A 27498-nucleotide genomic window follows, 5' to 3' on the forward strand; every position below is an offset into this window, starting at 1 on the left:
AAGCTTGGAAAGAAAATGGTGCTCAAGATGATTTTCATTGGCATTTAATTTGGAAATAGATTATCAATGGTTTGAAAGACTTCATCTCATGCATCATGCTGTAAACTTTGAAAATAACTTTTTCTCTACCACAGTCAGTCGCTTCATTTTTGTTCTCCATGTAATACTGAGATTTTCCTGTATTTTGTTTTATGTTCTACTTAACTCCCAGAAAGATGATTTTGGTTTATTAGCAACAAATAATGAAAAGTATAAATCTCCAAGATACTATTAATAATAACACTGACTTGCCTAAATGTGACCTTCACTATACTCTGCACTAGCTTCACTTTCAAATATCTGCTAATCCATTGATGTAACTCCCATACTTCTGAGTTTCTTTCTTCATTTCTAAGAGAACTTCAGCATCCTGGGGTTTTTGCCATTGATCCTTTCAGAATTGCACTTTTAACTGTTTGCTCTATATTCTAACCCTTCTTTTTTTCCTGTTTTGCTGTTGCAAATATAACTTTGTTGTTCCTATTTGACAAGAGCTAATGAGTTGTCTTCAGCAATAAAAATTTTATTTCAAAGTTAGTATTGTTATAAATATTTTAATAAAATTTTCATTGCTTATAAGGGGAAGGGATTTAGTTGAGTTAATTTGTTACACTTTTATGTGATTTATATATAGTAAAATCTCCAGTTGCTCTTATCTGAGATATTTGGTGTTTAAATTTTTTTATGATGCATCTCTGTTTTGGTATGCCCCTGATAATTTTTAGAGATCATCCTGGGTTTTCTTTTAATATTAACTTTAAAAACCTGTATGTGACATTTGCCACATATTTGTATTGATCTATAGGCAGCAGTTAAATCTAAAAAAGCAACAGATACCTATAAACTGTATGTGGAGAAGTATGCTGCATTTAAATCTGATTTTGAACTGAAAATGACAGAAACAGCACAGGTAAGTGTTGCATTAAATGACTTACTTTTGAAGTTGGTTAATGTATTCTATTTAACTTCTAGAGCAATCTGAAATTAAAGATTTAAAAAAACTAGTCCCTTTGGAAATTGATTTGTTCGAAAGGCAAACACTGACTATGTATGTTGTGATAGCACTGTCCTTCAATGACACTGTGCTGGCACTCTAGAAGGTGTTTTGAAGAAGTTTTTGGCAGAAAGCAAAATGAACTTCTGGAAGTATTGTATATACATTGTGTTTATGTGGAAAAACATCTGAATTGCTGGGCACCCAAGACTCATTTACAGGAATTTTAATATTGGGATCCATTGTGGCTTTTCATTATTCCACTGAAACACTCAAGTTACAGTTTGTTAAAATGCTACCCAGGATTTACCTGAGGTTATGAAAAGCCATTACAGCTGTTCAAGTTTCTGGGGTTTTTTAAAAGACTATATTCTAGAAGATTTCAGGTGCTTTGTATCAATGCATATGCCATTTCTTGTTACATTTTAAACCTCATTTGCCTAAGTGTCCTTAGCTCCTTAACTGTAGCTGTCCTTTTACTTAAAATTGAAAGTAATTTTCACTTAATGTTATTATGGACACTTGTAAACTTTCCACATTTGTCCATATTGGAAATGAAATTGTCATTTTGCCAATTAAAGATGTATGTGTGGAATTCATTTTAAGTATAATGGTGTAGCTGCGTTCACAATTTGGTTGCACAATGGCTACTTTAAAGATGATGTGATAGGAAAAATGACATCTATGAATATATGGAAGCCCACTTCTATGTGAAGCACATCCTGTATTGTCTTAATTCAGCATACATTTCATTTGAAAAGATGCTGATTAATTCTCAAAACTAAATCAGTGAGGAGAGTGAGTATTTTCATTTCTTACAGTGCAAAATCAGTTGGTTTAGATTAAATCTGTCTTACAATGTCCAGTAAAAGTAAAATCATAGGTTAGGCTACAGAGGATGACTGTGTCTTCTGTAATTAAGATGAAGGCTGCTGAAGAAAAAGAAAATAATTTTAATCTCCCTAAGTGATGACTACAGAGGTACATAAGTATGGCAGAAGATTGAGGGTTTAAGAAGCTAGAGATATGTGTCTTGTATGCAGGGAGTCATAGTTTGTGAATCAGAGTAGCAGGATTTTGAAGATCGGGATCTTCACAGAACCTTGTGCTAATTGGAGAGAGGATTAAGTGGTGCACCGAAGTTTGGACACACTTGAAAGAATAGTTATAGAAATAGGCAGAGAACTAGGGAAGAGCAGAAGTAAACAAAGATTTCAAGACTGTTTTGGTTTACTGTTGGGGAGGATGAGAACATTTTTAGTTCTGATTTTTGGCCAGGAAGAGGCCATTGAAAACTTTGGAAGTGATTTTAAAATGGCTGTCAGCTGACAGCCTGGGTAAAAAGGAACAAACTGTAACAATTATGCATGATGAATTTAAAGATCAAACAAATCATATTTAAAGAAGCTAAGAGCATAGATTTAACTAGAGAAAAAGTGTGTATGTTTACAATTGTTCTAAAAAGGAAGTGCAAAATAGATCCAGACATAAGATATCTTGGTTTAGATGAAAAAACAAGACTCTTGAGTTATGGAGAAAAGAGGAAACTTTAACACCTTCTAAACATCTTTTGGTAGAATTAGATCAGATTTTTATGAAGGGCTAGATGAAAGTTCAAACAGTAAGTAAAAAAGTTCAATAATAATTCTGAAATGATCGCTTGCTTTCTAAAGTGCATTATTTCATAACTGAATTCTGCACCTAACTTTCCTAAATGTAACTATCAGGTTTAAGATGTGGAGAAAAAAAAAAGAGGCTTATTTTTTCATTTTAGTGTATTTAATTATTGAAATTTTAGATTTAGTGTTTCAGGAAATATTTTCATTATTATTAATTGCTTATATTTGTTTGCAGAAATTTCAAGACATCGAAGAAATGCACCTTCTTCGAATGAAAGAGATTATACAGTCATTGTCAAATACCATAAAAGAAATTCATTTACAAATTGGAGAGGTATTTTTATACTATATTTGGATCATGCTTTGTTTTTTCTTAACTGTTAAATGGAATATTTCTTACTTTGTGAAATTCAACATAAGGTCAAATTTCCATGGCTTCCTGTTGCATTTTTAAGTTCAGTGCCACAAAGTTTTCCAAATAAGACTGGATAAATTTTGTCATAAAAAAAATATTAGGACAATTTGAAGAATTCAAAAGTTGAAGAATTTTTAGTGTATTTTTAAATTCTGCTTCCCGGATATTAATTTAGCACTCATTTCACACAGATTTAGGATACTGCTTTTTAAATTAGAACTAAAAATTATATCAGTCTGAGAAGTTTCCAAGTATTTTATACTCTTGGATTTTATGAGCAGAAGATATTTAGTAACAGAAGCTTTTAGCATATCTTTTGTTTAGATGGAAATTGAGTTAATTAATAATCTTTATAAGCAGGCCTTTTTATTTTTTGAAGTGTCACTTTATTTGCTTACACTTTAGTATTGAGGTTCTCTGCTAATAAATGATCATCACAAGGGTGATGCTGCTTATTTCTAAAGTATATACACATCCTTCCTTGTTGGAAAAACCTATTAACAGCATGTTGTTAGAGCAAAACAATGTGTTGCTAGACCAGAACTATTACAAGAGTAAGGCTTTTTACTCAAGCAGGTGGGAGTTGTGATAATACATTAGTAACAGTTCACACCCTAAACTGTTACTGGCTGAAAATACTGCCTGTCTTCCTGACATTATAGTGGGATATGTTGCCAGCAAATTTAGAAAAATATATATACACAAGTTGTTAAACATGGAAGAAATAGAAGTAAAAGCTAGATCTGTCATTTCATTTTTTGCTAATACTACAGAAAGGAGAAGGTTTTCCTAGATAAATTATCTGTTGATTTTTCTAAGTCCTGTAATGTGTTTTAGGGGAAGGATTATGAATTTTAACTACTGCAAAAGCAACTTCTTAAAGTTAATAACTTTTTTCTTTGAAGGTGCATGAAGAGTTTATTAATAACATGACAAATACCACAGTTGAGAGTTTAATACAGAAATTTGCTGAGTCAAAAGGAACTGGCAAGGAAAGACCTGGTAAGAAATTAAAACTCACAGAAAAGGAAATGTTAGCTTTAAAACTGGAAATTTCCATTCCTAATGAAATGTCAAACCTGTATTTGTTAATGTGCTGTATTTTAACATATGTTAAAATTATGTGTTAACGTAACATATGTTCAAATTCTTAGTATTCATTAACTTTGATATTAAATGGTATGTAGAAATTGGTAATGCAGAATTCATTTTATGCATGTAGTATTTGTGTTCATGATGCTTGGTAGTTTATTGGTCTGTACAACTAAACTATGCAGTTTCCTGGAACATCAGGGAAATTGGTCAAGAAGCTGTAGTTCCTTAAACAAACTATGTGTTGTCTGCTATGTGTTTCTTGTACAAACTTTGATTCTGCATAAATTGTACTTCAGAACTTTGTTGAATATAAACATATTAAGAGCAGATGTCTATAAAGCTGATTATTGAACTATTGGAATGGTTGCATCAGTTTGTTCAGCTTACCAAATTATCATTTTATAGATACACAATATCTATTTTTTTATAAAATGTATTTTAATATACAATAATGTGTATTGCTTCTTTAGTAAGAAGCAAATTGAATAGTACTTTTTGAAGCTACTGTTTATTGGGTGTGGTAAGACTTTCCTGGACTGGCATAAAAAGGCATTCTCACAGTACTGCCTATATAGTGTCACTTTAATATTGGCATGAATATACAGTCACTAAGGAATTAGTAGTAGTTTCCTTCAGTGCTAGGAGTCCTCACAAGCATCTCTGTCTTCTAGTAGAGGCACACAAAGATGTTTTTTTTTCCTAGAGCAAGAATGTACATACCAGAGTAGATAATGAAAATTTATAATGAATTGTTAAATATTATTAGGTGTCTTGCAATGTGTGTGGGAGGTGTTTTTAACATAACATTGTTTCATATTCTTTCTGTGATGCTATAATGCTGATATCCAAGTGGGCTGAGGTAAGATTACATACGGAATGATTTTTGAACATTTCCTGTGTATTTATCAATTTCTCAGTAAAGCTTAAAAAAGAAAATGTGTGAACTTTAGGGTATCAAGTTCAGTTGGTCTGAAACAGGACAAAGACATGTAACAATTTGGTGTTCAGACCTCTTGGATTAGCTGTTGCCAAGATGTCATGGGAGGGATCTCCATCTTGCATTTAGGTGCTGACTGCCTGGGTTACAAAGACCCTTCCTAATTTGTTGTAGAACATTGCACACTTCAAGTCATGCTATCTAGCATGGGTTTTGCCAGACAACATTGTAATTTTTAGAAAAGTAATACTTCACTTTTTAATTTAATGGAGAAATTACACACATTTATTCTTGCTGCTTTACAGTTCTTCAAATCCCATCTGTGCTCTCTGAGGACAAATAAAAACTTCTCCAAATACATTCTAAGAAAGTTAAGCCGAATATTTTAAGGAACAATAGCACATTTAGTGTGTAAATATATGCACCTTCGATTTTCTTTTACAGTATTAAATTATTTTATTGATATGAACTTTGTCAAGTAGTCATAGTGCAGGGAGAAAGCATAGTCAAATTCAGCAGCAAAAGAATATAAATTCACAAGAAGTTTTGGAGTGTTAAAGAGTAACTACACAGACTTCTAATGACGTTAATTATGCTTATTGCTTCTCATATATTTGTTTTATTAACTTAGAATCATAAAACTTTGATAATTCAGAAGATTTGGAAGGCAAAGTGAGGTATCAGTCTTCTGAGAATGAAAAGGACACAACCACTGTTAAGGACTCCTTTTTCTTGATTAAGCTCCCACTTTTTTGCATCTGAGAACTGTTCACAGTGAAAAGATAATTCATGGAACAAATGGTGAAAGTCTGTGGGATGTATTTATTAATTAGGTTGAAGAAGGAGATGGCTCCTCAGAAAAACTAAATATTCAATGTAAAAAATTATACTGACTTGGCTTACAAAACAAATGCAGAAAAACTGCATTTGTTGTTTGTCACTGTTGGTTTTAACTGTCACTGTTGGTTGTAACTTAAATCTGTTTAAAGGCAATATTTTCAAATCCCCCAGGACTATGTAAGTCTTTTTTCATATTATTTGTGGGTTATTATGGTAAGTGAGATGGTGGGTACTTTCAAATAAAATAAACTAAAAAGGCAGTGCAAAACAAAGGATTTTAGTTTATTTTGGTATATTCTAGCTATTTATAGTTATTCACGGCAGAGTTAACTTGCTTTTATTTATATCTTTAAAAATAAGAATGAATCAGAAGTGAAGAACTGATGAGAATTACAAGCGATTTACAGTAAAGTTAATTGCATATCTGAAATGTATCTGTACAGTGATGTCTGTTTTACCAGATTATATGGGCTCCCTCTGGTGGCTAATTTCTGTCACCTGGAGTCAGAATGTAGAGGGATATCTAGAATTCAAGTCTGTCTTGTACAAATAACAGGTTTTCTTTCAAACAGTAATGCTTTGTGAGAGTTTTTCAATTCACTCAGGAACTTCTTTACAATGGCTCTTTTTGCACTGCTACCTAAATAACTTATCTAGTCAGCTTTTTAATCTGCTTCTCACTGAATTTGCTTTAAGTTTTTCTTTATCAATTCAGTTTAGAATTTAGAGTTTTTAATAATACAATATTTGGAGAAGTAATAATTTTTGTTTTCTGACTTCCAATACTGTCCCCTGGGGAACACCACTTGTCACCACTTTCCACTTGGACATGGAGTTTTTGATTGCAAAAACTTCTTAGAGTGCAACCATCCAGCCAATTCCTTATTCACCAAGTCGTTTGTCTGTCAGTTATGTTTTTCTCCAGTTTACAGACCAAGATATCATGCAAAACAGTGTCAAATGCTTTGTAGAACTCCAGGTAGATGACATCACTTGCTCTTCCCTTAGCCACCAGTGATGTAATCCCATTGTAGAAGGCCTTTGTCTTCATTAATTTGTTGTGGTATTGTTTTTAGTGGTTGTTGGTAGTTTTGTTTCTCTATTTTTTCATTAAAAAAATTGAAGATGTAATCAAAACTTTAACTGTAGTGTGGATTGAAAAATGGAAAGCCATAATCTTGTTTGCTCCCTTGCTCTGCAATATAGCAGTGATGTGCAGATGACAATTACTACATATGCTGTGCTGTTATTTAGTGTGAGTGAGAGAGGCATTGGGTCATTTTCAGCTGTAGTAATTTTTTTTTTAGGTATTGGTTTTGTGCTAGCTTAATCCATGTTTCAGAATCTGAGAGCCCATAGAAATACTTCTTGTCTTTTTTTCATTATCCATTCAATAAATTTGAGCTTTTTACAGGGCCTGAAAGACATTTGCATTTTTAAAAATTTTGAAAATTTGTGTCTGCAATTAATCTACTCTTTGGATTAAATTATAGCAGTAGTTCACAATGTATATTACCAACAGTTGCTGTTGGTCAGCCATCACTGGCTCTTGTACATGTAGTAAAGTATTTGACTTTTGTTTCTCTTGTCATTTTAGATACCTGAAATATAGCATGAATATTTTTAATAAAATGGTTGTTCCACAGAGAACAAGATTCAGAAAGGACAGATGTAATATTCCCATTCTGTTTCTTCCCGCCACCAAATGCAAAAATTGACAATTTGGTTAGTAACCTATAATGCGGATTTAAAAAAAGTGGGGTTTGTTGATTTTTGGAGCTGTTGAAGACCTATTTCACTTTATTTGCCCATGCAGAAGAAATAGTCTCAAGGCTCCTAGTAACTCCAGTCATGGAACAGAGTAAGGTCATGCATGTCAAGTGGAGACATAATTTCCAAATGACAAAAAAATTCCTGAATTGCTTTCTGGAAATGGTATAAAGTAGACTAAGTTGTACAATTTTTAGTGAGTTAGGACTGCTATAATGTCAGGATCACTACTTTTTCGCAAAGTAGCACATACTAGAAAAAAATACCCTGTGTGCTGGTGATCCTTTTCTTAGCGTGCTGGTGATCCTTTTCTGTTCTGAGAGAACATATTTGGGAGCTCTGCCTGTTAGCAGAGATCATGAAGCATTAAAGCTTCATAAATATAAGCATCTAACCCCCAAATTTTACCTAGCCTTTAATTCAACTGATTTCTGATTCTGTGAACTTAACTGAATTGTTGCTTATTTGATTAGAACAATATTTTATGTGGCTGTCTGTTGGCGGTGGCATTAGTGCAAAGTTTGGTGTGAGTTTATCACATGTGTTCAGGCCTTTTGTAGTTGCCTATTGTGAATGTTTTAGTCCTAAATGTCCATGAAAAGTACTGCTTATGTGTTTTTTCCAAAACAAATAGAAGAGTGTCAGAGTGAGCTGCACCACAGCTTAAAAGTAGTGCTAGTAGTGTTAATGCACAGTTGTGCTCACTCCATGTTAATGCTTCTATTAAGTTAGAGTGTTGTGTTAAACAGCATGTTTTGTATCTAATGAAGAAATGTACCAAATGAACAAGATTAAGCAGTGGGGAAAAAAAGAAGGTTAAGAATAAATGTATTACTCCTAAAAATTTTTAGAAACAAGTTAATCCTTTCCCAGACTTTAAGAGTCAAAACAAGGGCCACTGAATATTGAAGTTTGCTTTGATTAGAGCTTACTAGCATTTTATGTGGATAAATAATGAACTCTGTTTTGAAAGACGGACTTTAAACAGTGCTGGGTGTGGCATTTATTTTTTTTCCGTGGGTTCGTTTGATAACGTAGTTTACAGCACATACAAAAATACTGTTCTAGGACACTAAATAAGTTACAAAGTAGATGTAAATAAACACTGCAAATGGTTAATACTGACTTTTGAACAGCTCTGCAGGACATCTTTGAGCTTCTTTTCCACAGGGAAGGGTAACAAAGCAAGTATTTATTTTATGTTCTTATAAATTATTTTCTTTGTATTTTCTTTAAATACTGTGAATAGTTCAGTGCTGCTGACGCTTGTGGTTAAACGCACAAATAGCTTGGAATGTCACAATTTCTCAAAGATTGTGCCCACATATAGGTCTACACAGAAGACTGACTGAGGAATGAGCCTAGTTTATCAACACTGACAGTGTCCATGGGATTCAGCAAAGTATTCTTTGTAAAAGAGGGCAGACTACTGCTTTATTTCAGAAGTTAATTAAAGAAATTAAGTATGAATATTTTTGAGGATTTGACGAGAAGCTGGGCTTGAGGCAGGTTGAAAAGTCTTTAAGGGTCTTATGCTGTAGAACTGATTTTGAGAAGGAGATACAAGCTGAAAAGCTGTACCAACAAATGTATCTTAACTGCTGTCCTAGATGTCTGTTTTATTTTGCCTAAAAGATTCCGTCCTTTCAAGAAACTGCCAAAGTGTCTGTGGGCTTCTAGTCTGAAGATCTGCCAGCATAGATTTTTAATAATTACACATATCTAAGTTGTAAACTTGTTTTAGAGTGCAATTTATTGATTTTTAATGGTCTGGAGAGTTGTAAAGGAGGAAATTTTATTGAAAGAAATATTTGAATTCAAGTGGAAGAATCATAGCATTGATAAAAATATCTTGGACAACATCAGTAGACATAATAGGGCAAGAGCTAGATTGTGAATGATCTGGAACACGCAGTAAGATAAAGTACTGTTGGGCACACTCAGATTTTTTTTCCTACAGGCAAACAATTCAATTGCAGCCTGCCATTTAAAAGAGTTTTTTGGGATTGCAGGAGCAAAGCAACATCCATTTCAGTAATTTAAATAGGAGGAATATTTTAAGTAGGTGATGGTCATCACAAAATGCAATAGGATATATGATGGATTCTACTATGACCAGAAAAATTGAATAGCTTGAAAACAACTGAAAACAAAAAACCACAGAGATGTATTTTATGTTGATAAAGTAAATAAGACCTGGACTTTACTTATATAAAAACATAACTTGATATATAAATTAACATTTAGGAAAGGTTTGATATTTTGAACTTATTTATTTGGGGTATATTTTTCTTTTAAGTTAGGAAATGTTCTTTGTTTTCTAATGGAAAAAAGATCTTTTTGCCTGAAAGTTCTGAAAGATATAAAATATATTACCCTATTTTTGCTCCATAGAGTCATATTAAACATCTTAACTTTTGATGATTTCATGAACTTAAGTTCAGAAAGGAACCATACCTCTCTTCATTTACAGAATGTGTGACTTCTAAAAAAGATGTGATTCTTTGAAACTGTCTTTGAATATGTAGGCTATAATTTGATGTATTTACAGTGTCTAGTGTTCCAGAATCTTAGCTGAATCTCCTTAAAAGTAAAAGTATCTGTGCAATTCTTTCATCACTGCATACTTGCATGGTCGTCTTCAGCAGGTGCATCATGTACCATGTAGACAGGCAGAGCCATTTCTTACGGATACTTATAGACTAGAGTTATGCTGTTGTTTAGTACTTTTTCCACACCTCTCCTTCAATTTTCACAAGACTGCTACTTTCTACACAATCTGATGGAAAAGGAGAGTGTAGAAATGAGGAGGTTGCTAGAGGAAGAAGAAGCTTCCAAACCACTACTCATTTAGAGAGTCAGCAGATAGCTGAGTATGTATTTGTACATATAGTGTATGTTGGCCTGCCACTTAGCTTATGAGTACTTAAAACCAGCCGTATTTCACATCCTGTTGTTTATGCAGAGAGAAAATATGGAGTGAAGCTGAAGCAAAAGCAGGAGTAGAAAAGGATGAGAAAAGGGGTGGTAATGCCCTGCAGATTGGTGTATAAGCTGACATTATTTTGCTGCTAACAGACCTCACACTTTCATAGATCATTTCTTTCATAGATCATAGCAGTGTTTGTTGTCATACTCAGGTGTTGCAGCCTAGACAGATCTCTACCTTGAATCATTGCTTTTGGTACATTTCCTGTCTCTTTTGAAAATTCTTGTGTTATCAGAACAGGGAAAAATACTTTTTAACTGATGTTTGCCACCTTTTTATTTTGGAGAAAAAAAAAATCTGGTCTTTCCTTCTGATGGTAAACATCTTAATTGATAATGATTATTTTAAGGCTACTCAGATTATGATCAATTTCTACTTTGTTTTTGGTTTGTAAGCCACATAGAAATAGTCTCTTGAGTATAATAATAATATATGGGTGTCCCCTTGAGTACTTGCTGTATTCACGTAGTTTGCAGCCAGAGGACCAGAAAAGCCTGAGCTGGATAATGTTGCCTTTGATTTGGTGAACTGAATGCAGGGCTGGAAGCCTAATAACAGAATCAGAGTTAAAATTTTTCATCTGAAAAAATTCTTCCCAAGGAAGTGCTACATGTTGCTACTGATAATTGTCATTATTTCTGGTGCCAGTATCACCTCTGCCTTTCACCTTTTTTTTCTTTAATTGAATACTATTACTGTGCTATAGTTTTCCTTTTTTAATTTTTTTTTTAAAGGAAGATTTGGTGAGGCATTCAACATCTCTAGAGGCTGTGGATCAGCTAGGCTGATACACCATTCTGAGGATATAACGAGTAGTCAGAAATTCAATGATTGGTGTGATGGGACAGTATTTATCGAATTAGATTAAAGGATAAGGTTTTGCCAGTACTATTTCAGTGTTTTCCCTCAGACTGACCTGTTAGCAGGCCAGTTTTATTTGTTTGTCCCTTATGCTCTTTTTTAGCAAAGAAGAGCTGACCAAATCCATAAATAAAGATTTACTTGTTGCAGTTTGGTACTAGAATGATAACTGTATCACATGTATGAAATTTAGCTCAAAGAAAATAGCTGCTCATCTTTACTCTGCATTCCTCCAAAGAAGATATGTTTTTATTTGGTTTTTTCCTTCTTTTTTTTTTAATATAGAATAAAAGGTCCTTTCCTAGGAAAAAAACATTCTTATTATTTTATAAAATCATTTCTTATGTATGGACAGACAATAAAAATGGGAAGTTAGTGTTAGAAACACTGATGTTGACAGAATATATTTAGGCTTCCTGGCATCTGAATTTGAAATTTTTTGCTAAACATGTCACAGGATCAGATGATAGCAAGAAAAAGATTGCTTATATGTTTGTGTATGTACAAAATTGACCTTTGTGATGCAGCTTGACATCTAAACACTAAAAGCAGTCATTTGTTTTGACAGCAGAATTAATTGAGGCTAAAACAGTCGAAATTCCACTTGTATCAAGCTGTTCATTAGGAACTGCTGTCTGGCTTTAGTGCTGTCAGAAAAATAACCTGTTCTGCTATGATTAAATAGCAGAATGATGGTCGGTCCACTGAATTTGAGAGAGAGGTTGAATAAACTTTCTACTGCGGAAACAATTCAGAAGTGACACGCTGCAAGGGGGGTCAGAATGTGCATTGATATCCAGCTGAGCTGTCAACTGGCACTGAGCCAGGCACGCAAAGCTTTGCCATTTGAAGCAGCATGTGAAGCATATGCAGTTTAAAAAAATTGTTCTCCTTTCATGCATGATTTACACTCAGAGACAAACTTTTGTTTTTGTTGAAAACAAGAATATGGTTTGTTACTGCATTTGTAACTACAGATACAGATTTATGGAGTATTTTTAGAAGATTTTGCTTGAAACAGATATGTTAATGTTTATGTGTGTGCATGCATGTGTGTAAACTGAATCCTCAGGCTGCAGGGAAAGGCAGTTTTGGGGGGTGTTCTGAGGGTCTGATTGTTTCTAGTTACTGAGAATTTATGTGAAGTTAATACCAGTATAATGTTTCTTTCTGTCATACATGCTCCCCTTAAGATGGAAAGGACACAGTTTTCAAAAGCAGATGCAAATGTAAGGCAGTTCTTATTTGATTTGTTGACTTCTTGATTTGTTTAACTTTTTAGCTCTGTGGGATTTTCCAGTTCATTGATATACTTACTGGGGGCACTTTTTCAGGGTATGACATAATATTATGTTTTCCTTACTAATAATATTGGTTGACTTTTGCATTTGACTTGTTTATTTAAGAATCCAAACAGTAAAATATTTTTTCCTCTCAATTGAGGAAAGCGGAATTTATTTTATTGTTTTGACGTTAGCAAAACATTCTCCCTCACAGAGGTTTTATGTAAAAGTTATACAGACAGGCTAGAAAATCTGTATCTAAGATTTTGTGGAGACAGGTTTTGTCTTTTTTTTTTTTTTAAGTAGCATGTATAAGATAGTGGTTATAAAGATAGTTTCTGTTTAGTTACCTTGAATATACTCTGAAAGTACTGCTGCCATAGATGTGAGCTAAATACATAGGAGATTCTGTTAGATAATGTACAGTGCAATTATATATTCTTCATTTGTCTGTCAACAAGAATATTATTTCCTTATTGCTAGCTATATACTGTACCTTTAGGGGCATGAAAGTTCACATACTCACATGCCACTTGTAACAAGAGAAACATTTCATGTAGTTACTGAACAGTCTAGGAGATGCATCCTGAGATGCACCCTTACTTGCTGATGCTTAATTTATGCAAGTGTTACTTCTTAAATTATGAAATTATGAATTCAGTAAATTATGAAATTAAGTAAAATTTAAATTACACTGTATTATATTATTGTAAAAATTATATTTATACAAGTTACTTTTTTCTGTTCCAGCAAACAAAAGCTGCGTTATTTGCAAGAGCCTAAGAACTGATCCAATCCTGGTGTATTTGCTTTAGTCTCTTGTCAATTAGCAGCTGTCTGCCTCCATGTGTTCGTGAAACCATACTCTATTTGCTTTCTCTTCTTGTCCTTATTCTGTCCCTACTGGTAGAATACTGTGAGCATTCAAAAACTCAGTGCAGCTTGCAGTGATGCTTGCTAGGAATTTGTATGTACAATTAGTGGGCCTTACTGATTTTTAATGTCTGCTTCCTTTGTAGAATACTACTATTTCTCATTAGCATCCAGATAGCTAGGTATATATACTTAAGTGACGGAAATCCCACTAGATACTCGCGTCTCTTTCTATTACAAAGGCTAACCTTCATTTATGCACTGTATTTATTCATTTTTTGTCTATTCTGTGTGTCTACAGTATCAAATACATGCAAGTGTATATAGAGGTATTTGAGGTGTTAAAACCAGAGTTAGCAAAGTTTGGATTAATATAGCAGCAGGGAGAGTAGACTTTTGAAAGTTGTGGTCTTCTTGCAACAGAACATTAAATCAGAGACCTTTGCAAGGATTGAACTAGATCTCAGCTATAACTTTTTATTTACTCTGAAAAAAGTCTTGAAATGTTCTTTTGTTTTTTACACTACTGCCATAGTTTTAGAATTTGGTTTTGTGTTCCTATGAATGGTTGAGAATGGGCTTCCTTCTCAATTCACATTATTGTCTTGTTATGAGAAAAAGAACAAAGGAAATTTTAGTGCTTTGATTGCAGTACTGCCAAATAGCAGTGTTACCAGTACTATCACCTGCACTGCAGTATGGCACCATTTAGATGGTTCTTTCAGTGCCTTAGCCTATCTCTGTGGCATGAACTCTAGTGGCTGCTTCAGGGAACGACTTCAGTCCCCAACATCAATATTTCTTCTTAAATGTGAAGCAACTGCTTTTCATTCTTTTAATGCTGCAATGGACAGTGAATCTGTTTACTTGCATCAAAAATTGTAGCCATTGTAATCATCCACATTTTGAGCTGACAACTTGTTGGTGTTAAGCCTTCTTCTACAGTACAATCATTGGGCATAAGCCTGTTCTGAAAACTTTTTCCCTCCTAGGGGTAATGCATCCACCTTAAAAACTTAATGTAGTTGTTACAGGAGTTATTGAGATACCAGGACATCAGTTCACATGCTTTGACTTCCCTTTGTATATTATATCTGTCTGGCAATCTCCGTTAATGCCAAACCACTGGTAGTTCTTGACTATAGCAACTTCTGACTTCTTGACTTCTGATTAAGGAATCAGAAAGATATGCATTATGGTGTCACAGAGGAGAAAGCTTTCTGAATTGGGACTTTTTTTAGAGGTTTAGGGGATTTTTTTTTTTCCTGTGCTAGTGCAGCTGCTTTTATTTCCATGTTCTACACAGTCAGTGGGCAATGCTGGAAAACTTTTTAAGAAACTGTCTGAATTCCTTGTTGATGCTATGCTCTTATAACAGCATGTGTGCCTAAGGCCTTCTGGCTGACTAGGAGACTGCAGCTAGTTCTAGCAGAGGACAGTGTGGTGACAACACACAGTTCTGGCTGGACAGCAGTATTATCAGCTCTTTGGACTCAAAGGCATCTGTCCTAAGGAGACTCCAGGTGTTATGCAGGCTGTTGAAAGCTTCTCACAGCTATCCTGTTTTCTAAGTTAGTATACTATAGAGTGCCACAATAGACAGGAAATGTCTATTTCTGAAATGTTACTTTGATTAAAAATACCATGCCCAAGTCAAAATATGGTACTCTTTAGGCAGACATATAGGAAGCAGAACTGTTGGAGGTCTGAAGTTACAGAACAAAACTTGTGAGAAAATTTAAAACTGTTAAAAATTTCCCTATATTCAAAAGGGCAAGCTGGATGCACAGAATATTCTTAGTTGGAAGAGTCCACAAGGATCATCAAGTCCAACTCTTTAAGTGAATAGCCCATATAGGGATTGAACCCACAACCTTGGTGTTAATAGCACCATGCCCTAACCAACTGAGCTAATTAGAGACAGCCACTGATACAAATTTCTGAAATTCTCAAGGAAGAAGGGCCCTATACAAATTTGAGTAGGAAAGGTAAGTTTCTACCAAAATAGGTTTTTGAATTGTAACTGGTTCACATTATATCTGTGTGTTTCTGTAGTAAGGAAGAACGTGTCTTCAAATATAAATTCTTACTAGGTGTAAAAACCTTACCTTTAAAGACAACTGTTTAAGCAAGCATAATAGGAAAAAAATAGACTAACTTGGATGTGTTGTTGAAGAAAATCTTTCCTTTCTGCTTATTTTAGAAGTGGAAGTTAAGATACTGATCTGAAATATGGATAAACTGTATTTAAGCCTTCATTATTTCTTTTAGTCATTACTGTAAAAGTTTTAAAATTAAGGGGATCACTCTTAGTAGAAAGGGTAAAGAAATGGTGGAATTCTGAAAAAGCCTGAGTATTTCATTCCTCTGAAAATATATTTAAGTCTCAGTGTTTACAGGTTCCTTTCTTTTGCTTTAGGGATGAGTGTTTGTCGTTGTTTTGGCTTTTTAAAAATTTTTCCTAGCAAAATGAGAGTATGTATAGAAGCAAGAAATAGAAGTAGTTGAATCATTAGCAAAGTGATGAAAAATATGTGGTCTGAAGTGTAGTTCTGAAGAAGTAACAGTTGAGTTCTTCAGCTTCTATATTTTATGGCATTTTTATGAATGTCTTGCTTAATATCCTGTGAACAATAGTTTAATTTTGTAAAATAAAATGTTGATTAAATCAATATGGAGATGTAGACATGTACTATTCTAAAAATCAGTTTTCCTGGTCTTTTTTTCCTGTTCTTTTGTTTTACAAGATACCCAAGTTTGTTTCATTTTGGAGCATGCTGACCTTGTTTTACTGTAGATTTAGTGAAGAGCAAAGGAAAAAGTATTGGAAGACCAGTGTAAAATACGCATATATTTATGAGAGAGCTGTAAGGAATTTGCATCTTGTCTTTCTGTATTGAATAATTAGACTTGCATTTGAAGTAATTTGATAATTGAAATTTAAAGTCTGTTAAGACTGCTATTTGAGACTTGTCTTTTAATATTCTGCTTGCCAGAGCATCATTCGGAGGCCAAACAATTACATTATGATAAGTGAGATATTGATGGTGCACTATTGATAGTGCAAAATTCTGATCCTGCTGTTTACAAACACTTAAATTTGTTTTTACTGATTAGAAAAATTTTGCAAACTCAGTCTTAATTACAGTAAATATAAATTAATACCTTGACCATGCCACAATTAAAAAAGAAAATAAGTCATTAGAGGTATTTTTTCCCCTCTCTCTTATCTGTAACATATCTGTACATAAACTTGTGTGCATGCTATCAAAATGTTTGTAGAAAGGTAAGTAATAACCCCTGTGGCACAGTGATAGCATGCTAAACTTTTTCTTCTGTGGATACAGATACAAGGTAATCCAACATGGGCTGGAAGAAAAGGTGCCTGCCTGCATGTGCGCTTTGTTTTCATTGCACTTCTACAAGTGCTGGTATGATTCTATCATTCCCTGAACAAGATCCTACAGAAACTCATGCTGTTTTCTGTACACATGCTTCCTAAAATGTCTCAGAGTGGGATTAAATAAATTCTAGGTTTAGGAATATATATGAGTAAATAAGGCTTAGGACATCAATTTGCAATGGCAACTGACTGTTGTTAGTGGCAAGTGACTGTGTTGGACTGTTAATTTGTGGCAAATATAATGTGAGGAATTTCTTTAGATCTAGAACTTAGCTAGTGTTCTCTTTTGGTTTGGTCCTGTTGGGTCTTAATGGTTTTTTAGAAAAAAAATATTTATTTCTGTGTTTAAGATTTTACAAGGGACTTCTAATTGTGTAGGCAATTGGCTGTGGAGAGGAAACACTAGAACTAGCAATGCAGGGTTAGAAAAAGTGTAACTTTCAAAATTAGGGCTAAAGCTTCTCCTTTTTCATTTTTACTTATACAGTTCTTGTTCATTAAAAGAAGGTAAATTTAAAACCTTACACTGATGCGATATTATAAATGCAGTTTTGAATGAAGACACCAATTAGATATAGGCAATTGAATTGTAGTTAGATGATGACTAGTATTTTAATTTTTCAATATGAAGGAGTGAAAAAACTGCTTCACATGTGTGATTTTGCAGTATCTTTGGCCATTGGCAGAGTAATTGTGCCTTTCATTTACTACCAACATTTCTAATTCAATTATCTCATATTTTCAGGAAATATTAGTTGTCATTAAAAAAGATTAAATTTGACCTAATGTTTATCTTCATTGTCATTTCTTTAAGGCCCTATTGAGTTTGAAGAATGTAACACATCCAGTGTAGCCGAAGGTGAGTTGCCATAACATAGTTATTTACACAAGAATTCTGTGGATTAGTACTTGAACTGTGAAGCAAAGGGTACTCATCAATGTGTGAGTCTGTATAAATTTAAAGTCCTCCAGTAGACTAAAATGCAGTTTTTCTTTTGAGAAACAAACTTCAATGCCAATAAGACTGATGCCTTGGGTTTTAGCTTTTGAATTTTTCGGATTCTCTGCTGCCTGGTATGCAACTCTGAAACTTCATATTAGGTATTAGTAGGTTCTCTTCACAGGGTAGTTAGACAAAACAATCCCTTCCCAAGTAGAGAATCATGGACAACCATTACCCAAAAAGCATAAACAGCGGCAAAGAGAAGGGGGCAAGCCATGAGGCTTCATGACTTGGAGCTGTAATTGCACAATTGAACCCATATATAGTTGAACTAAAACTTATAAAAGTATAAAACTCATGACCAGAATCCATCTTGGATTCATCCTTGGTGTAGCCCTGACCAGGCTCTTGCAGTGTCCAAGGTGTATCCTTTTAAGGCCTTTCAATAAATACCTATTTTGTTCATTTAGCTATGTCTAGTCTCTGTTCCAGATCAGCCTTTCTAGGCATCAAGGCCTGTAAAACCTTTATAAGACTAATGCGTAAAGGCCAGATAATTTGAGTGTTTCTTACATGTGTACTTTGGCTAACACTTGGTCTTTGCAGAGGTTTGGATTTGATTCAGTTATGAATGTGTTGTAGCTTAATTTGCAAGTGTCAAAACAATGGGCTCTTCCCATTGTTACTATGTCAGTTAAACTAAGCCTAATGTAGTGTTATGGTTGCAAATTCTTTCTTTGTTGGTGCAGCCTTTTTTACTTAGGGGATTGTTTAAAGTGGTTAAGCTGTCCATAAGCTATGTCTTTACTTGTGGGACAGAGGAGTCAGCAGTATAACTTATAGCATCCAAAAGCTTTTTTAAGTTGCCAAGATCTTGGCTGAGACTTAAAATCTCTTCTAACTGAAGCAGAGAAAATCTATGTTCAGAAATTAGTCTCATACTCCATTTGCCATTATTTTGGTCTGCATAAGACACAGAAGAAAAACAAAGCCCAGACATTTAAAAATAATCTTGGAGAAAATTATGTTCCTCAGTATATATTACTGACTACAGCTACCCTGATTTGAGAAGCTTGGAGTTACTGAAAATTTCTAGGAGTGGAGAGGTTTCTTATGCGCTGTGTAATATATTTTTGTAAAGGTAAATATAATAAAGTGCTTGAATTAACAGTGGTTTAATTTTGGAAACCAAATTATTTCTACCACTCTGCTCAAAAGCATGCTGCCAGTAGTATCATGCATCAAAACCAAATTGTAGACTAGTTGGATCAGATGCTTGCACTTAGTCATTTTGTTTGGCAGTCTGCTTTGCCTCAGCAAACATTGTGAAGAAGCAGATGTGGCAGTAAGTCTGAGGGAATATTTAAGCGTATTTTAGTGTTAGTATATTAAGTGGGAATGAAAGCAATATGAAAGCAATGAAAGTACTTTTTTCAGTACCGTAGCTATATGTATCTAGTGCTAAAAGCAGGGAAGAAACAAAAGGGGAGAAGCGTAATTCCAGACTCGGTGAGAAGCTGTATTGGAGCTGGATACAGCACTGGGAAGTCATGAACTCACATCAGCTGGAAAGCCAAGAAACACTCTTATTTTTAATGGGACCAAAATCCTACTTTTGAGGGAAGACAGGAGCTTGCAGCTCCTGGGAGCACACAGGGCAAAAGAAATAACAGGGTAGCTGTTGAACTGCCATAGTTGGGGAAGGCAGTGTTCAGTTTCTCATCCATCACTATTCAGGATCACCAGGAGCAGCAGCTCCTGTTGTGTTTTTGTGAGCAGAATCTTCTTCCTCAAAACTGTTTATTAAAGAAAACAGAGTCTTTATACCCAACTTGGAGATCCAAGTCAGTTTTTTAAGAATTTTGTAACTAATGCATTGAACCCTATTTTGATTTTTTTAAAATTGGTATTTCGCTTAAAGCAAATTGGAATAATGTTCCCTTAGTTTGGCTCCATACCTATCTCCACTGCATACCTGTGGCAGCATTTAAAACATTGGATTCATATGCATCTATGTTTGACATTGCAAAATATGCCTTTATCTCTTTGATCTGTGAATGAAAAGTGTTTGTTCCGTAGGAATAAAACCACGGAAAAGGAAGCCTTTTGGTTTATCAGGAATAATGAAAAAAGAAAAAGATACTGAATCTGTGTAAGTATATTTCCACCCTGAAGCCTTGTTTTATATGAAAACTAGTAAGGGGGATAAAAAATAGCCAATATTTAACAAAAAAACCAGTTTATAACAGCCATTTGAAGGAACACAATGAATACAAATACATCACAGTTATTTACAATTTTTGTGACCAAGGATTTTAACATAAATAACAACAAATAACAAGTGTATTCATAGTAGTCAGCTCATGTTTCATTCTTTCCTGTGCATAGGTAAGTAGTTTTCCATTCTTCTACACGTCAGCTTTGTAGATAATGTAATTCACATTAATCCTAATAAAATATATCTGTATGTGGTAAAAGTACTTGATGGCTGTGTTTGCAGAATTGAAGCTTCAGGTATTCTTCTGTTAGAGGAACTTCTACATATACTGTCGAAGGACAGAAAAATGCAGTATATCATGAGCACACTCCTTTCTCAAACACCATCATTCTAGATGAGGACTGATGTCCCAGATATACCCTATGCCATATTCTTTGCATGTACTCAGTCTTTGAGGAGTTAATCTGTGCAAAAAGTGAGTTTGAATAACAGTTCTGAGGGGAATTATTCACAGCATCTATATTAGTATTTACGGTCAGTGTATTTTTTTTCGTATTTCTACATGTATTTTCTCAAAAAGACAGCTTACAATTGACAACTTTGACAATATAGAAATATTCCCAGAGGCAACATCTGCATATATCCTTTTTTAAATTAATTTTTAAAGTATTTTACCAGTGTTAGTTTTTTTAACATACTGCTGAAAAATTCATGGCCTGAGGACAGCAGGTGCTAATAGTATTTTGTTTCTATATTCACACACACTACAAAAGTGCCATAGGCATTTACAGAGATTCTTGCATTAAACCATAACTACTAAATGAACTAGAACATCACAAATAAATGACAGAGGCTTCATTATGTGTTTACATAATATATTTTAATACTTCTTTTATGATCTCTTTAGAGATATAGATTGCTAGTCTGTATTTTGTCTGATTTAATCTTCAGCTGATGATCCTGTTACAGACTGGAAACGATGAAACTGTCATCAGAAACTTCTCTGCACAGAGAAATCAAGTCCTTCCTTGGTCTTGTGTATATTAGTCTGTGAGCTTGTTTTGTTTGTATAGGGCAAGCTTTCTAAATCTAGAAAAACTCTCATGGTTAGTAGGCTTTTCAGTTTGTCAAGATAGTTTTTAAACTGTTGATGCCTGAACCAGTGTGTCTAGTAATGGTTTTAATTCAGGGAAATACCCCACAGGGTGCATTCTCATATATATTGCTGTAGTTTAGCAAGGGATTACACTTCTAACCACTGCTTTGCATGATTTGGTTGTTTCAGTTTTTATCTACAATCCTTAAGTTCCCTTATAAAATCTCTGTTTTCTGAAATGCTACCTTACAGCAGAAGCATGACCCAGTTATTTAATTTAAAAAGAATGATCTAGTAAATCTAGTGATTTAAAAGTACTTTTATCTACAGCTTGATGTCCTTGTTCTCCACCTCACCAGCATTTGTAAACTGCTGTTTTCCTTGCATCTATAGAACAGATCCTGAGAGATGTCGGTAGTACTCCTCTGAGTCTAGATCTGCCATTTCTGCTTAAGATCTCTTAGCTCACTAATTTAGGAAACCTTCATTGTGGGCTGAAATATATTAATTCATTTGCCTCATATTTCACATTTCTCAACTGTTATGTACCTCAGGCTATCTTGTTTGCATACAGACACTTTTTGAAACCATATCTCTCAAGAGAAGAATATGCTTTTCAAGCAGTAAAATATCTTTCAGAACAGCTCTATTGCTATGAAAGATATAAACCAAGTAGAAATTTGATCACATATGTCTTCTTTTGTGTCAGGCCTTTCAGAGAAGATGGAGTGCTTCATCTCACTGTCATTTCCTTAACAAGCTGTACTGAATTTTGTATCAATGCTTCCATGTTAGCAAGTTTTTTGGACTTTTTTTTAGCACACTGTAGTAAAAGCTACATTTTTTGCTTTTAACCCATTTGTTTTTTCAGAGAAGATGTTTTAGATTACAATGCATTTTATTTTTTCCATGTTCTTTTCTCTATACATGCATGTGTAGGATATTCAGACTAATGATAAAAAAACACTATTGTTCAAATGCACCATCATGATTTGTCAGGGTGCAAATTAGAGAGGACTTGTATGCTACTCAAGTATTCCCATGTTCTGTAAATGTAATTGCTTCTAGTTTTTGAAGACATCAGAGAGAATCAATGTCATTCATTATTTTAAGTACTACTACTCAAATTGAAGTTGCAGTGGAAAAGTGTAACACTTGTGAATAATGTGCTTGCAACCACTGCCTTCCTGCAGACAACTTACTTTTTTTTTTTTTTTAAGTGCTTTTTAGGAGGGCACTCAGTTATTTTGTTCAGCATCTTCTAGTACTTGACTGCAACTGTGCTTGACAAACACAAACTAAGAATGAAACTCTATTAGAGTAAGCTCTGAATTCCTCTGAAGAAAATCTTAATTTCTTTGTGAACTGGGTTTTGTCCAACACATTTTGCACTTGCAGGTAGACTATTTTATTAGGATTGGTGACTTCTGCTTATTTCACCCATCACCCATGAAGACCTGAAACTTAAAGTATGTTCATCCAGAACACAGTGTGGTAGTCCTCACTTCCCTTGATTTTTTTTGTTATTATTTCTAATTCTTTCCAGTAATATGTGAGTTTGATTTTTCATAATTTCTTCTGATTTTTTTTTCTGCAGTGTTTTGAGCATAAACTGTCAGCTGTTGTTTAAATTTCATTCAGTTGAATGTGGAATATTTAAAGTAAAAATTTCAAGAGTCTGAGAGGCAAAAGGGTCAAATGAACTGTTTTAAGTTAATTGAAAATATTGAAGGAGATTTTGTGTGAATAAAATAAGTTGTGCATTCTATAATTCTAAATTTTCTTTTTTTTTTAAATAGGGAGTGTCCAGATGCAGACTCAGTCGTAAGTAGACTTATTTCCAAAATAAATACATATGCTTATACTACCAAGCCCTGCAATCTGATGAAACTCAACTTACATACAGTCCCTGCAATACATAATTTATCTGGTAAAAGATTTAGTATTTTCATTGCATACTCAAAGTGTTAATTTTGTGCAGTACATGATCTTCAGCGGTATGTACAAACAAGTGTCAGTAATACATTTTTGTTTCCTAATAATATTGTGTTTTAAGCAAGGTGTTTTCACTGCAAGTATATGTTACTTTGTTTTTCAGCTAATAGTTTGAATTCCTTGGCTAAAAGATTCTAAGAAAGAAAAAAGATGTAGTTTATTGTAGACTCAACTTTGTGTTGTCATATTCCTCTGCTTACTACTGTTTCTTTTGAGAAGTCCTTCTAATATTGACTGGGTTCTGCTTTACCACTGGCAATAGAGTATAGGAATATACTGTTTAAAATATGGCCTTAAATGCAGCATTTCTAGATGCACTTTATTAATGGTCTGGTTTTCATTACTGTTAGATCTGTGGTATGTCTTACAATTTTTTTTTAGCCAATTCAGGTAAGTGACCATTTCAAATTAAATTAAATATGTTAATGATTTTCATTTCCTTAATTTAGTCTTTTCTTTTTATGCAAACATGTATGTTCTCTTGAATTAACATATAACAAAGATTGTAACTCCCTGTAGCTATGTTTGGGAAAAATTTACAGAGTAATCTAAGTGATTTTCTGTAGCCTTATTTATTTTTCATTCATTCATTTAGGTGCAAATTATATTACACAATTTAAGTTTTCAAGTCCACTTATTTTGTGAATTTTCTGATTTCTATTTGGTAACTAGGAGGTTTTACTACCTAATATTAAAATTTGTTTTGAGAAACTTGATTTAAAACATCTAGTAAAACTATCCTTCTAAATGAGGAAAATTAAGTTTTGCCACATAACAGAACTATATGTGTAAGAACAGATGTGTAGTTCTTGCCAAGACAGTTACTTTATATTGTGCAGTCATCTTGGCTTACAGTAAGTTTCTTTCCTTGGGTGCATTTAAAAGAAAGTAACAATAGAAGTATCCTTATAATTATCAGGCTTCTCATGGAAATAAAATCATTTGACAGTTCAGGTTGAGTCACTGGAGTGAACGACAACTGGATTTGACTTGCAATGTTTATTTTCTATGCTTATTTTGTCTCCATGTTTTTGGAAAACAATTAGTTCAAAAAATTCAAGTATAAATTGTTTTGACATTCTATCTGGCTACATGAGGCACACCATATGATCATCTAGGTTAATTGTTGATATTTTTGGTTTGGTTTGTTTTTTTTTTGCCTGCTCAACATTTTATGACTGCATTTGGAATTTAAAATCTGGTCTGTGATTTCTGCTTGCTTTTTTCAAGCCACAGTAGTATTCTGTACAGTGATTGAATGCTTTAAAAACAGAAGTCATTGCTGTAATTGTAGTGAAAAAATTATAGAGATTCATTCCACCCCTAACAAACAAGCAATCCAAAGTGCTTTTATGTTTTAAGGTTGGAGTCCTCTTCTGAAAGGTCTCATTTCAAATGCTTTTAATTTTTCTTGGCTTTTACTTATGGGTTTCCTTTCTGTTTAATTTTTCAAACCTAATCTAAATACTTTAAACAGTCTCTATCATCTGTAGAAAGATTTGTTTTGTATGGATATTTGCAACAAATTATGCATTTCAAGAAATTGAACTTGGAAAACTATTATTAAACAAAAAATAGTAAAACAATATTAATTAGTGTTTGATTGCTAAGAAATACTGAGGAATAGACCTCAGAAAATTCAACTTTAGATGTCCCAGTTATTATTTTGTCAATTTTGGTCACTCACAGAAAGCCTGTCTGGCATATATATGATTAACTTGATCATTTTTTAAAAGGTGGCTTTTGTTTATTTGTCAAGAATTGTAATTGTGTGAAAGGAATGGAAGAGATAACCAGTCTTCAATTATATATAAAGACCAAGGTAAAATACTGCAAATTTTCAGGTTAAGGATGTAGCAAGAACTGATTTCTGTATATTATCTACCAGTTCTGTGTGCTACTGTGGATCTTTGAACATACTGTGTAGTCAATACCATGAAGGCCTTCTCCCTAGTGCAAAATGTGTAACACAGTCTATCAAGCTTCTATTCTGTTTCCAAAAGGAAACGGTGAGATGGGTCAAAAATGTCTTTTGTCCCAAAATCCTGTCACATTTATATGTGGTGAGACAGATATGCTTATGCTCATCCTTTTTGTAGCTGCCAGATTATATATACTGGAAAATAAATTAATAAGACATTAATTCCAGTAAGTATTTTTTTTGTAATGGCTGTAAGAGGTTTTCGTGTGCTCATTAGTAGGCAGCTGTGGACTGAGAACTGGTATTTGTTGAAAAAGTTGACCACTTCAATAAGCAGTCTCTGTTTAAATATAGGCAACAGTATCTCATGAGATGTAAAATTCCTGAGTTTTTTATATGTCAGTTAATAGTGTAACTTCCATTAAGCTAAACCTTGATAATTAAGAAAAGTGGAAAGTCTGTAGTAGAAAGTATCACTTGAAAGAGATAGAAGACTGACTTTGTATGGGGGTTTTGCCTTAGAACATTTTTCTAAAGGCTGAAATGTCTTGTTTGCCATGTCTCTAGAGATGTTCTCTAGGAAGATATGAGCTCTAAAAAAGCTTTGTGTCAGGGAAACATTTACAAGGTTCCACTTGTGTCCAGTAATATCTGAATTGGGATTTCAACCCTTCCCTTGGTTAGGATGCTTGCTGATCTCCTTCTTCTACTTCACTGCCTGTTTTCATGAAGACTGTAGTAATGTAATTATCTTTGAGTTCTCTGTTCTTTCTGTCAAATCCATTTGAAATTGCCCAGTAAGTTCAAAAGTAATTAAGAAGGGAGTCATGGATGTACAGAACATAATGCTGGAAGGTTTTTTTTTCATGGGAAACTGAAATGCAAACACATATCAAGGCATCCAAAACTTTTCATTAACCTCTTCATATGTGAGATTATATAGAATTATAAGACCATTTTTTTATTGTTGGGGACTGGTTGAATTTGGAACCATCAATTACTTAAAAGTGGAACAAAAGTGTAATCTAATATTGAAATTCAAGTATTTTTCTTTATTTGCGTTTTACAGCATTTTGTTCTGGCATTTTTCAAATAGTTGCTATTGAGGACAAGGCTTTCTATCACAGCACAAGAAAGGGACACTTTGAATTCCCATTTTTCTTTCTTTCTGCATTTCTTACACTAGGAGAAACTGACTGCTCTCTTCTTCTGTGTCTTTTGGGTTAATAGGCACCCTAAGGAGAGGAGGCCAATATTATGCCTCTGTTTTATCCTAAGTATATGTCAGAGTCAAATTTACACCTCAAATACGTCAAAAGTGGAGAGTCTTTTTGTTCTCTTGTTCCAGCCTATGTGCTTCAGCTGCTTATTTTGAGTCCTCATCTGGATTACAGGAAGCCCATTGAGTTCTGGTAGAAAAAAATAGAGTGAGCTGTTCAGCTGCATTGCATCTTGAAGCATACCCTCAGGAAAACTTGATAAAGAGTTCTCATAACCACTGTAGTTATCCCAGGAGAAGAGAAAATATAAAGAAATCAAACTGGGACATGGTGAGGGTTCTTTGCTTCTGGACTGATGACCAGCCTGTCAGCAGTGCTAGTGTTGCAGAGGAAGGGCCAAATGAAGTAGCTAGACCACAGTGCTCTGTATGGTCCTCCCTTGTCCTCTGTATGTAGCCCAGAGACACTAATGACATGGTAATGGTGTGGCTTCTTCAATCACTTTTAGATGACAGATGGGACAGAGCAAACTGAAATAAATTATTCACCAAAGCTAAAAAATGTGTTTTGTTAATAGAATTCTTGGTCCTCAAGCTTCTTATACAGGAAATTTAATTTTATGTTTTATTTGATGTTTTATTTCTTTGAAAATGTATTAACCCCAGAAAGCTTGTAGCATATGCCATAGCAAAGACAAAGGTATATGACCTAAGTTTCTGGCGTATGTTTAAAGCTATATAAGATCTCAATTAATGCATTACATCTGCAAACACAGGGAAAACTGGCTTTTATAGCTACATGTTTAGTTGCTTAACAGAACCTCTGAAAGGCTTCCTGGAAGTCCACCAGTTCCAGTTGCTTTTGCAGTTGCTTTCTTTCTAGTTGCTTTGCGGAGTTCAGTTCACATGCATAATGAGGTAGTTGGGAGCTTTTTGACTGCAAAGAACACTGCACATATTTGTGTAGGGGGCTAAAGCAGACCTCCAT

General features: G+C 34.0%; 1 protein-coding gene across 7 annotated transcripts in view; it reads left to right on the top strand.

Moving 5' to 3' along the window:
• FCHO2 (FCH and mu domain containing endocytic adaptor 2) overlaps positions 1–27498 on the top strand; it is an 85561-nt gene that overhangs the window by 20010 nt on the left and 38053 nt on the right. For 6 of the 7 annotated variants that reach the window (XM_077171871.1, XM_077171875.1, XM_077171872.1 and 3 more), the window contains exons 6-11: positions 845–949; positions 2888–2986; positions 3973–4069; positions 17933–17977; positions 20141–20213; positions 23175–23199. In XM_077171871.1, the coding sequence (XP_077027986.1) occupies positions 845–949; positions 2888–2986; positions 3973–4069; positions 17933–17977; positions 20141–20213; positions 23175–23199 (444 nt within the window). Of the gene's footprint in view, positions 1–844; positions 950–2887; positions 2987–3972; positions 4070–12643; positions 12789–17932; positions 17978–20140; positions 20214–23174; positions 23200–27498 lie in introns of those variants that run through there. The other variant, XM_077171877.1, reaches the window with a different exon arrangement.

This window comes from Agelaius phoeniceus, chromosome Z (assembly GCF_051311805.1).
Source record: "Agelaius phoeniceus isolate bAgePho1 chromosome Z, bAgePho1.hap1, whole genome shotgun sequence".
Classification (NCBI taxonomy): domain Eukaryota; kingdom Metazoa; phylum Chordata; class Aves; order Passeriformes; family Icteridae; genus Agelaius; species Agelaius phoeniceus.